The sequence below is a fragment of the Halichoerus grypus genome, chromosome 6, assembly GCF_964656455.1.
Source record: "Halichoerus grypus chromosome 6, mHalGry1.hap1.1, whole genome shotgun sequence".
NCBI classification, from domain to species: domain Eukaryota; kingdom Metazoa; phylum Chordata; class Mammalia; order Carnivora; family Phocidae; genus Halichoerus; species Halichoerus grypus.
The window spans coordinates 12,708,905-12,722,349 of NC_135717.1; the positions used below are offsets into that span (position 1 = coordinate 12,708,905).

The 13,445-nt window shown below is 38.7% G+C and overlaps 1 protein-coding gene across 7 annotated transcripts in view; it reads left to right on the forward strand.

The window, feature by feature from the left end:
• AUTS2 (activator of transcription and developmental regulator AUTS2) overlaps window positions 1-13,445 on the forward strand; it is a 1,103,469-nt gene that overhangs the window by 507,716 nt on the left and 582,308 nt on the right. For all 7 annotated transcript variants that reach the window (XM_078074510.1, XM_078074507.1, XM_078074506.1 and 4 more), the window contains one exon: window positions 3,902-3,937. In XM_078074510.1, the coding sequence (XP_077930636.1) occupies window positions 3,902-3,937 (36 nt within the window). The remainder of the gene's footprint in view (window positions 1-3,901; window positions 3,938-13,445) is intronic.

The window sequence follows — 13,445 nt, forward strand, 5'->3', positions numbered from 1 at the left end:
AGTGACAGCGATGGAAGGAAAGTCAGGTAGGGAACAGTGAGGAAGAGTAGAATGAGGGTTTAATGAATATCCACTTGCACACTTGAATGTCAGCAGCAACGTTCTACCTCCTGGAAAATGTCTTTCAACTGTGCATCCCATTACTATTCCTGCAGCCCATGTAGCTTGGCGATTGAGGCAGAGTGTGTTTGTAAGAAAGCTCTCCTTTGCAACATAATGAGATCGAGGTGGGTAATTTGCAGAGATTGTTGGAGCAGTGGTCAAACCTAAAAAAAAAAAAAAAAAGGAGAGAGAGAGAACTCAGCGGAATGAAAAGACCATGTGAAACAGGAGATGGCTTATAATGAGCCCCGAAATCACGTATCAGATAGCCAGCAGGCTGGCTTTTCCTCATATCCTTGTCTTCTCACTGCTAAACACTTCCTCTTGCTCTGTTTTCCCAATCTCTTTCTACCTCTCGTTTCTACCTTGTGCATTGAAAATATGAATGAATTGGCATCTCTGCCATTTGAAAAAATAAGAATGAAGCCTTTTTCATTATTCAACAGAAGTATTTGCCTAAACATGGGTGTATGGTATTATTTCACATGCTTTTGAGTTCAAGGACACTTCTGTTTGTTGCATTCTTTTTTAAAACATGTCTAGTTTTTCAAGCCTCATTTTAACTCCTCATCTTTTCTAGATTCTGTGGCAATTTCTGCCATATAGTTTGGACAGAGTCTGCCTTCTTTCTACAGCAAAAAAAAAAAAAAAGAAAGAAAGAAACCAGGAGGACCCCTCCTCATTAGATGTTGACCAGGGGCAACACAGAAAGTTGAAATGAACTTGATTCTATCAAATGGTTCAGTGGTCAGGGCATCACCACCTCTTTGCTTTCCTAGGCCTTTTACCTCTTGGTGTCTGTCTCTTTGCTATGTCAGAAATCAGTGCCAATCCCTAAATGCACGTCTGTAACTTAATAGCTAATGTAACACATTTCAAACAACAGAAAAGCTGTTTCTAGACATTCATTTTTATAGCATAATCTATTTTTGCCTATGGTATTCATGGAATTTCTGACTTGGAAGAAAGATTAATGCTATCAAATATTTGCATCTATATTTAGATACAAACTTAGATTAGGCATTCATGATCGAGACTCCTTAGCAAGGCCTAAGGGATGTGATGTGTGTCAGGAGCTATCAGTAAAACCCTGACTCCTGCCTTGTGACTAGTCTCAGAACTTCTGTTACCTGTAACTGATGGTGGAGGTCTTGTTGGTGATCAGGGATAGTGTCCCAGTGAATACAAGGCCAGAGCCACATTCTTGAGGTTGAAGAGATGGACAAGGAGGTACCTCTTTTAGAGATGTTATTTCTGTTCAAATTTTCCAGTGATGATTGAAGGGAGCTGGCAATTAGCCAAGAAAAACATGGTGGAGAAGGAGTAAGAAGGGATATTTGGCAGAGTCGATTAGGAGGAATTTTAACAGAGTTTTTTGCCAGGTCCAGAAATCACAGGTTACTGCCCCCAACTTTTTCTTCTTTAGAAAAAGAAGTGAGTACAGTGGGTTGACAAATGTGGGTAGCCTCTGACCATAGGGTTCTCTATGCTTTCTAGCAAATTCTGAAAACTCTAATGGACGTCTAATGTACGTGAGGATATAGTGTCTGTGTTCTTTCATGTGTCTGTGTGTGCGCGTGGGGGGGGGTGTTATAAGGCAGGGTGCTTAAATGCTTTGTTGCATTATGTTAATTCCTCGGCAGTGCAATCAAATCCATGTCGTAATTAAAGCTGTCAGTTGGAAGGCAAGCCAATCGCCACGAAAACACAGCATAACAAATGAAGTGAAATGATTCTGCGTGTAGCTATACAATGCTTCGCCAGGCATGAAATTAAATAAGTAATTTGATGTTGACATCAGAAATTGAAATGATACCCACTGTTCCCTCATTCAGTCAGACCTGCATAAACAATAGCCAGAACAAATATGCACAACAAAGTCCTCTTCTCCACCCAGCTCCCTGAGTAATGTACAATATATATGCAAAATGAGTATAACAGAGCCTTCCAAGACCTGAAGGATGTAATTTCCTTTGGTATACAGTAAGATGATATGTATTGGGGGTAGGGAGGTGGGTTTGGAGGGGTGCTTCTGCTTCTGGATAAAATACATTTGCAGGAAGGAGGGGAAAAAAAAACCTGAAATAAACAAGTCCCATGTTCTTTCTGAGTAGTTCATCCTAAAATGAGTTTACCTCCCCGGGGCATGACTCCAGGGTGGTGGAGACCTAAGTTGGCTTTTGCCTTCCTCTGTTCCATGGAGGGCTATGGGTACCGAAAACAGGTGATGCTGTCACATGGCTAATCACTGCGATAAGAAGCTGTCTCCATGGCTACTGTGGATCTCCCTACATACCATTTATGGGATCAAGAATGCAGCAAGATTTTTTTAAACCAAGTCCAGTGTGCAAGATCACACATCGATTGTCCTTTATTCTCCTGAGCCTGTCTGAAAAACCTAGGTGAAGAAAGTTTTGCTTTGGGAAGTGCATTTAGGAATGCCCTGGAGCATACAGTTCTTGTTTGATGTGGATGCTGTTGATACTTAGAGCACTGTATTTCCTTCTCAGAAAACAGTTTAAAATCAAGAAGATTCACATCTGCTGTATTTTTAGAGATGCTAAATTCACCTGATCTTTTTTTTTTCCCTGTGCAATCCGAACTCATGTATTTATATATTAATTCAACAAAAACTTGTTACGGGCATCCTGTGTGCAAAGCATTGTGCTGAGCACTGGGGAAGCGGTGATGCCTTAACCGGATGGTCCCTGCTACCTGTAGTTGCAAAGCAGGGACAGGACATGTGGGTGGAAGAGCTAGAGGTGAACTGACCACTGCTTGGGGGTGGAAGTCAGCACACCCCAGGGAAGGGGTAGCACCTGATCCATGCTAGTCAGGGAAGAGGCCTTGCTGGTGGAAGGACACCAAGCTGAGACCAGAAGACCGCCCCTGCACTAGCATTCTTTTTGTTTCAAGCTTATTTGGGGTCTTTCTCATTCACGAAAAGGAGACTAAAAATTAAAACATTTGTAATGAGAGGTTTTGAGAAAAAAGAGAGACAGAAGTACAAACACACATGGATCACAGACAAGTTTAAAACAAAACCTAGTTCTCTTTTTGGCCTCTTTGCCTAAAGAAGTGATGCCCTGCAAGCCTTTCAGAATTATTATTTTTTTAGTTTTCTGAGTGTCAGAACTATGGAAGCCTAAATTGATAATTATTATGACTAAAACCTTCGGAAAAATGGTGCTTTTCACTGCTTCCCTTTACCCGCACATTCTTTGCATTTCATTCTACTAATTATGTTTACAAAATGTCTCATTTTTGAAAAGCGCTCTGTGTGTACTAACTGGTGCCTTTAGGGAATAAACTGGCAAGTAGGTCATACACTGGAAAAGTCATCCAAACCCACTGGGCTTTTATTTTCAAGTCAGTCTGGGCTTTTTCCTCTTGCCTGCCCCTTTGCGGCCACAAAACTGAGTAGCTTGAGACCAGGGCCTTGAATGTCAGCAAGTCAGGGAGGCAGGCTGATGCGTGTCTGTTTAGTCTCAGTGCAGGGCGAAATGCCATCATTAATTCATTACCCAGCTGCCTGTCAAATAAATTGGCAATTACGTCCACCGCAGAAGCTTGGAATTCAGTAAATAGCACGTTAGCATCTCTGAGTTGTTGAGAGATGTAAAGGGGAAAATTAAGCCAACACGGTGTTTGTTTCAGTAGCAGATGACAAGGGGCAGCATACACTAGTGATGTGATGTAGCGATGAAAAACCTGCAAAGGGCTGGTAATGAGCTGTGTGGATTGGAACGTGTTAAAAACCATTGCTGATTTTCCACTTTGTCTTTATGCTTTATTGCAGAGTTCAGCTCCTTCCAGCTTGGGAACAGGCTACTTCGTAAGTTTATCTCAACTTCCACATGTGTGCCTTGCGTTGGCCTTGATTTACCTCTATAATGTTCACTCATTAGGATGTGAAAAAAAATACAAGAAATCCCCTCTCAGTCCTAAAGAGCAGACTGATAGGCATCCTTTCATTGGGATTATTTTATTTTTAAAATACATAAGCTGTGGGACCCTAGGGATCCTAATTCAGTGTGAGATGTGGTTCGCAGGGCACTTCCTCCTTCCCCAGCAGTGTAAAGGAGACCTGATTGGTTTACACCACTTTTCCTACATAATTGTTTTTTTTTTTTTTTTAGTGACAAGTGTCATGTGGAGGGTGGAATTCAGATTATGCATTGAGGTTTTTATTCACTTTAAAGATCTCTTAAAGAACTTCCCTGCATAATACAGTAAATTGCCTTTTTTAAAATAATTTTTTTGATGAGAGGTGGTGTTTTAATGGATGTTTTCCCTTACAGTGTGAGTTCACAGCCTTTAGATTTCCTTTGAGCAATCACGAACTCCTCATTTTAGCAAATCCAAGTGTGTTATTTTATTTCTAGACATTTCTCTGCCCTTCGAGAGGGGTAGGGATGGTGTCCTACCTCAGGGATTATCTCATAGATATTTTTCTCATAGAGAAATTGTCACTTTATTTCTTTTATTGATAGCAAAATTACCCTTTCTGGATTCAATAATCTTTTTTCAAGATCTAAATAAAAAAGAGTTAGAAATAGGCATTATTTACACAACAGGAAAACCTGTCAATGTGGAGGTTTTTTGTGGTATTTAAAGGAATCTGATTTGTGTTCTGAATGATGAACACTGATACTCAATGCCTGCTCAGCTTTTTCTGAGAAAATAATGAAATCATGAAAATAAAACAAAGTGGAAAATAATTACTGATTCAGTTTAGTGGCCTTTAAATTTCTTTCCTCTAAAATGCTAATTACGCTGGTTTTCTTCTGCCCGCACATTTCTCTTCATACATTTACATTAAATATATGAAAACCAGCATCATTTCGTTGAATGATAAGTCTTTTCCAAGCTTGGCAGAAGTAGCGTATTCTAAATGTTGATTTTTTTTTTTTTATCTTAATCTATGATAATGAGGAGAAAAAGGGTAAGGATAAAGATTTTTTTGTACCTGCTTAATACAGTCAGCACGCTTATCCTTGCTCCTTATTGTGGCTGAATATTCATGCTTACAGAAACATGCAGGATGCTGAAGCAGTCGAAATAACAGAAGTGGTCCATCTGCCATGTCTTCACACCAGGCTGGATGTGGGTTGAGATGCTGGAAGTAAAATCTGGAGACTGCCAGTGTCTGTTCTCTGTCCAAAAGCTAAATTGTCCCTCTTGGCTTTCTTCAGTAGAACAAGGCCAAAACCACTAACTTAGCCCTTGATCACTTTGAGACTGAACATTCTAGTATTTTTTTTTTTATTGTGAATATGATAACCCTGAAAGAAGAAAGTCAGTGGTAGAAACCTCAAATATTTTATTATGCTGTTTGTCACTTTTTTTCTAATTCCAGGAGTGTTTCTTTTTTATTCTTTGATAATACATTCTTTGAGGAAAGTCTGCAGTTACAAATCTAAAATGATTTTCATATTCACACAGTGTTGGAGGAGTATAAAAGTTTGTCCTTTGGTAAAATTGCTCTTAGTATTAATTGGCTTACGTGAAAAAAAATCTGTGGTATTATTAGCTTACACAGAAAACATACGTACCAGATGCATGGTCAGCTCTGAAACTATGACCAAAATGCTCTACTTAGAATGTGTTCCCAATAATGGGTTTATTCTGTTATCGAAGTGCAAAATCCATTGATATTATTGCCAAGTTCTCATCAAAAAGTGTCTTCTGTTTCAATTTTCATGCCAGCGGTATCACATGTAACACTTGATTTCAGGTACTATTGGGGAGTTTCATGCTCTTCTAAGTGGAAATAGTATACTCACAACCTATAAGAGTTTTGTGTCAACATATTCTTTGTTGTGCTTTATGATCTGGGATGTCAATATTAGCCTTTACTTCTGTTTGTAATGAAGGCTCAGCATCAGGTAAGTGGAATGGTGATACGTGGGCTCTATCCTTACTTCTTTTCAGCATCTCTCCGAAGTGTGGACGGAGACACTTCACCTTCAGAGTCTCCGCGTTACTAATGCAATTGAATCATAGTGGGAACTCTGGTGTAAGAAAACTGAAGGCACTTCCCTGTTGGGTTTAAGGACCTGGAACTGTTTTCTTACATACTCTCCCTTGCCCCAGTGTTACTCTAACTTCACAATTTCCTTTCATTTAGCGTTTATGCTCTTAAAGACCTTTTAGTGAACTAGGGTAAAATGCTGATCGTTGTGTGTGCTAGTAAAATAGACACCCACCCAGGTACGTACACACACACACACACACACACACACAAGCTCACGTGTGCCTGTGTACAACCCCGTCCACAACCAGTATATTCTTCTTTCTTTCGGTCTTCCCATTTATCAGTCGTGATGTTAGAGAATTTAAAGAAGAATCCTTTGTTTTTGATTTAGTTGTATTTGTTTATATCTCTTTGGTTTTGTGTTCCAAAGATGTCTGCTTAGGTCTGTTACTTTTCCAATTCATTTATAAGCTGAAGATTTGAGAAATGAGAACAGCAGCTAAAATCAGTATTTACATAAGCATATTGCAAAGGATTCTTAAAGTAGACAAAATAAAGAAGGATTGGAACAAACTTTTCACATTTTTGGGAGCTTTTGAATAATGTGGGTGTTATACACACAGAGAGACACACATATATATTCATTACATACTCATGCCCAGCTCATATTCTAAATATAAATGGAAGTATAGACTAGTTGGAATCTATTTGCTTTTTTTTAATTTTTTTTTTTATTTTGGCAAGAGTACCAAAACTTGTTGGAGTGTGTAGGGTTTTTCTTTCTTTTTTTTTTTTTTTTAAACGTTAATGCAGTGAACATGTTTTCATTTTAATTTAAATGTTTTGGGCTATATTCTCTTCTTATACATGTATTTGAAGTGTTACTGTGCATAGTGGATAATTAAGAACTTAGAGACAGGCTGATCTGAAGCCTGGTTGTGTGACCTTGGGCAGGTTATTTAATATCTGTAAATCTGCACCCACCTACTAGAGTTGTGAATTCTAAATGAGACAAGGTGTTTAATGCATGCAGAACAGCTCTCATTAATAGCAAATTATTCCCATTATAGTGTGTGATGGACAAAACTTGGTCTCATTAAGTGGCTGTGTAATGTTGTGGTAGGTAGAGGATCACCACCAGAAATCAGTGATGTAAGAAATAAATTTTGGAATTTGTAGCTGTAGGTCAGGAACATTCTTACAGCTTTCTGAGGAGCCTCTGTGTGTTCGGTCAGCCATATACCACTTTACTCCATATGTGAACAAATAAACAAATAGAAATTCACTCTCTGTGATCCTCTGTGATCACCATGATGTTAGAATGTACTATTCCAGGCTGTCCATGTATTACAGTTGTTTAATTTGTCCATTAAAGTCATTTGCTTATTTTTTCTCTCAGACTTGAGGCATTTAAAGACTGCCAATAGCTCTTGAGGTTGGGCTGGAAAAGTAAGAAAGATCGGTTCAACACCTTCAGGTGTTAAAAGGTTGTGTCCCTTATTTGCTGCTCCCTGACCCCCAAAAGAAAAGTGGTTGCCCTGGCATACCTGAATGAAGTAACCGAAGTCAGGAGAGCGACAAGACCAGAGAAGACCTCTCCTGCTTGCCGGTGCCAGCACTTGAGCCCATATGCCAGCAGTTGGGAGCTACTGTTGGCATAAGGGTGACTGACTTGTCCGGCTGAACTTGATCCCTGGTGTGTAAAGGAAGCTTTCCTTCATTCTGGTGACATGTCCTGCCTACTTTTCTGGAAAATTTTCAGCCTTCTTCCAGGTTTGAATCTAAGTGTCTTAGGCCCATAGTCTCAAACAGCTTGGATCCTGCTTTTGTAAACTCCAGTGATCCAGAGATTTTCCCTAATGGTTCCCAACTAATAACTTTAATTCTCCTCAATTGCATCACATCTAGCTAAATATAAATATAAATATACATACTTTAAGATTATCAGGGAAACCAGTCCACTTAAACCTAATGATTAAAACTACCACATTACATAATAGAGGGGAATTGTGGAGTGGTACACTTCTTAAAATGGGATGTGTGTGATTACTGCTTTCCTGTGCACTCAAATTACTTAAGAAGTTGTGTTGATAGTGTTGGTAACAGGCCGTGGGGTGCAAAATATTGACCTGTGACTTTCCATCAGAGCTATAAGATCATGAAAGGATTAAATTCTTTGCCCTGTTCTGTTTTTGACTATAGACCCTTGAAATATCTCCTGTTTTTCTTTATAACATGGGTTTTTTAAAGACTGGGCTTTCCTTTGAGCAGACACTTCTGACTTTTTGTGTTTCACTAAGTACTGAGCACCTTCTCCATCAGATATTGTTCTAGGTGATGGGTTACAGATGTGAAAAACCATGCCCCTCTCAAGAAATTTCGGCTTCTTTTAACCCAGGTCCTTTCTTTCCTCTGTGATGCTTTTAAATATTTTTGACACATTGCATTTAAATGAGAGGATTTCAGCTCTACAGAGAACCTAACATTCTTTAACTTTATAATGTTTCTCTGGGTTTTAACTTTAGAAATGTAGCTACTTCAGTCTGGCCTTGACAGCAACGCCATTCGAAGTCATCTTCCTCCCCACCTCCCAGTACTTGCTGGTGATGCTGGGAGAGAATTTTGTAATTCAAGTATTTAATCAAAACCTGTCAAATGTTTAAAGATAAATGATGCTGAGTATTTTAACACATCTCTCAAATAAGACTCTAATATTTGTATTTATTAATAATTAACTCTGGGTAAATGAATTATTGGCCATTACTTATTTACTGACAAGTTCCCATTATAATGGAAATCTCTTAAAAATCTGAATTCCATCAGAGATCTCCACTTGTTATGGGGGCATTTGAACTCATTGGTAAAGATTAAGTTAGAAAACAGCTCACCAGATGGAGAGTTCAGTGCATTTTAATTGTCAAATATGTATTAAACATCTGTTCTTCATTCTTAAGGTAAATAAGATGTAAGCTTGGCCCTCAAGTCATACAAACTGAACAGTTCTCTGAGAAGAGTGAGTAGAGCACTTGGGAGTATGTATAAGGGTCAGTTAATTGTAGGAGGCTTAAATTGTGCAGAACTTGATGGATGTTTAGATTTTCAACAGATAAGGAAAAGGTGGGACAAAGTTTGAGGCAGCAAAGGTAAGAGCACAGAGAAATGGCATCATCGTGTGGGATTGCTTTGACTGTGTATATCAAGTTTCTGGAGAAAGGTTGGACTTGGGTAGGTTAATTACAGGGAGTGTGAACAAAGCCAGGGAAGGAGTTGGGTGAGTGGGGAGGAGATGATTTATAGGTAGATCCAGACTTGACATTTGTGATCTTTTAAAAATGAGAAAGATGTGAATCCCAGGATCAATGACTGTGATGCTTCTTTTACTCGGAATAGGAATCCCAGGAAGGAGAGATTTGATTTTAGGAAGCTAATGAGTTTGGAAGTTAGAGGAGGTAGTTAGAAGTTTAAATTGTATATATCTGCAGTGGTAGTTCAAAGAGCTGTCCAGAGTAATGGGAAGAACAAAACATTGCCATGCAAATTGAAATTTATGTTAAAACTTGTAAAAAAAAGTAGTACCTTGTGAGAATTTCAGTATGTCCTTAAAACTCAGCCTTATGCTTATCAAAAGATATCTTTGAGGTGTGGTTGTATGTATAGTTTTGGGTGACGCCTAAGAATTACCCAGTGAGTCACCAAAGTACACTTGAAACATTGGCCTCAGAGGTACCCCATCTCCCAAGTGAGCACACCACTAAAATATTTATGTAATATTTAATATACAAAAATATTTTTATGAATTTTTTTGATTATAATAATGGAATAAAATATTGTAACCCATGACTCAAAAGCTGGGACATAAATAATGATTTGGAAGCTACCTATTTACTGTGCAGAAACATTAGGGTAAATGAAATCATTTCCTCTCCCTAATGATAAAAAGTTACCATGTTTTTGAATTGTAACCTTTAAATACTACCCTGAATTATAATTGTCTCTTATAAAGTAACAAAACCTGAATCTTCACTTAAGTAGGTGTTTTGTTTAAGGTTAGGAACCACAGAATTAATCTTAGTTACCCTGGAGGGTTGGTTTATACCTGGACTAAGTATCTATATTCTGACTGACTCCTCTGCATAGTCACCAATAAACTCTAATTTCAGGGGCCTTAGACTAAAAAAGTAATTGTACATTCCATTTCTTTTTTTCTGTTTTTGATTCGGTGTGAATACTCTTAACTTTGGGAACAGGATCAGTGAGCCATGAACAACGTACCCTGACTATATGAACAGTACAAGTTAAATTCTGGTGAGCAGACATTTAATCATGTGTAGGATCTCCACAGTGAGATGACTTTTCCAGCTCACCCTGAGGAAATTGTCTTCTGTGTCCACATTTTTATTTATTTATTTATTTATTTATTATTTTTATATATTTTTATAAAGATTTTATTTATTTGTCAGAGAAAGACAAAGAGCACAAGCAGAGGGAGAGGCAGGTTCCGCACTGAGCAAGGAGCCTGACGCGGGGCTCTATCCCAGAACCCTGAGATATGACCTGAGCCAAGGGCAGACGCTTAACTGACTGAGCCACCCCGGAGTCTCATGTGTCCACATTTTTAGTTTCAGCTTTTTCATGCAGGGCAAAGGAATTGAGAAATTTGGTGAATGGGATAATCAGATGAGAAAGGATCCATTGGTGTCTCCAGTTGCCACCAGCCCCTCAACACTCTCATCTTCTCAACATTTCTGTGAAGAGATAGGCTAGGTATTTTTAAACATCTTCTGTCTATGGGAATCTTTGTTGTTGGCTGTTGCAACTTCTAATTGAGGAGATAAGATGAAAATCCAGGTGCTCCTGATGGGTGTAGGGAAATAGCCCTTGGCCTGGTCTCCCTGTCCCCTCAGTCCCCTTCCTTGGCCCCTCAGATTTGGAGAAAATAAGTAATTTTGGGGGAAAAAAAAGATTTTACAAGCCACTGGACTAGATAATTGCTTAAAGGGCCTTTGGTTCTAATATTCCAAGATCCGTGATTCTAGGTCCTTTACACCTAAATGTTTGCCATGTGGGACCAATGCTTTCAATCGGTTTTGCTGCCTCTCTTAGCTCTCCTTTGAACCATAGGAATGCAAGGCCATGGTCCCCTTAGTGTTTAATGAACACTGCTCTTCAGTGTCAGCAATGAAAGAGATCCAAATTTTGACTGACCAAGTCTGCCTTTCTTTGAAATTAATAATGATAAGTAATATTTCTGTTCTTCGGTTAGGGTTTAGCATATAGAAATATTGAGGCTGTAACCTCATTCTCTTCCATAGCTAGTGTACCCTATTGGTCACAGAGATGATTCAGGAAAGACTTTTTAGCAGTATGCATCGAAAATCCCAGAGGGAATGGACAGGCCACTGTCATGGAATTCAGAAAGCGTCTCCTCTTCCTCTCTCTCTCTTCCTCCTCTCCCTCCCTCCCTTCCTTCCTTTTCTTTTCCTGACACTGGCTTCAAAGAAGTCATCCTATTCTTACTGGAGATTTCCAGGTTATAGAAATGTTGAATTAGTGGGTATGAGCTATATTATATAAAATGAGCTGTGGGCAGTGTGAAATACCAGGATTTACTTTGACTACCCACACAACCTTCATATTTGATAGATTTAACTGCTCTGGAGTTTCATGGACTATCCATCAGAAGCTCAGATCAAAGGACTCATTCCTTTGCTTAACTGCTTTAAAAAAAAATATTTTTCCTGAAATTGTAAATTAGATGCCTCCCAATCCATTGCATAAGAAACTTACAGCTTTGTGAAACACCAAGAGTATCATTTGAAAAGAGGTTAAAAAACACAACTGGGGCTTGTTAAAGAGGAAAAGTGCTGTTTTAACTCCAAGTGTCACATTTTCCTATAGTCAGCTCCAGCAGTAAACAAGAGTTATTGGAAGCTGAGATAGTTTGAGACACTTCACTTATCTCCCGATACTTGACTTCAGAAGCCAAACATTTAAAATGCATTTTGCTCGCGTAAAAGTGTTTATCCATTTAAAATACAATGTCGTTTTAACAAAAGCACCCTGGTGACAAGCTGTTTAGATATTGCACAGTTAATAAACTGTCAGGTCCTATACACATATACGTGAAAAGACCAGCACAGTTACCCAAGGCTTGGCATTATAAATCACTGTTAACAAACCTTAATTTGCTTACTAGGCTAATGAATGATCTCCAGTTTTCCTGTAGTAATTAGCTTCACTAACAGTCATGTTTAAAGGGACCTACCTCATACTACACTTAATTTCTGCTCTGAAATCTTTGGTATCTGGTTTGCAGGATGGAAACAAAAACAAAATGGAAAAAAAAAAAAAAAGCGAGAAAACAAAGCCTATTAGTCTCCATTGACAACTGTCTTGTGATAAATCCAGGTTGTGGCTCTTCTCAAGTAGAGACATTGCCAAAGGTGATGACTGTCTGTTAGGGCTTATAAACTGTAATGTGCTAGCAGATCTGCAGTGGAGTGGTGAAGCCAGATAATTGTAGTCTTTGCTGTCTAAATGTGCTACTGTGGGAGTGGCCTCTGATTTTAAGGAGCCATTAAAAATGCAGCAGGGCATAACAGCTGTGGCTCCTAGTGAACTCCTGATATTTCATATGTTCATCACATCTCATAAAATCTTGCCCAAACCAACAAATGGCTATGTGTACAGCTAGCCTGTCACAGAAAGAAATTGAGGAGAAACTGAATCATGCAGGTAGCATTACAGAGACCCACCAAGAACTCACCCAAGCCTACGGTGTCTCTTTTTACTCCCATGAATTCTGTTTCCATTTTAGTCCCTAAAGAGAACATTCACATTTTACCTTTTGCAAAAGGATCCTATCAGTAACCTACTTTTTCCTACCTTTGTGGGAAATAGGCCTGACTTTGGCAAGGGAAGGCAGGGCTGTATCCTGTGAAGAGAAAGTCATGGGAAGTTGGCATCTCAACCCTAAACCCAAAGGATACAAGAAATTTGGTTCCTTCATAGTTTATTTGAAATACATGTTAAAAATAACTTTGTAACAACACTAGCAATGTGATATGAAAACCTGATTTCTCTGAACAGAAGGAGCATTAATACTAGAACATTCTGGGGAGCAAGGGAAACTAGAGAAGCCAGTATGTTCTTCTAATCAAATATTAAACAGCTAAGCATCATGAACAAATAGAAGTCTTAAGCTGCATTTTTAAAGAGGCATAATATAGTCACAAATTCTTTTCATCTGTTGCTAAATTGCCAGCTTTCAATGTGGTAATTAAAATAGATCTATTATTTTGGCTTTACCTTTATAGGTTTAGAGTTAATAGAACCTCTGAGTCAGAAGGGACCTCAAAGATCACCT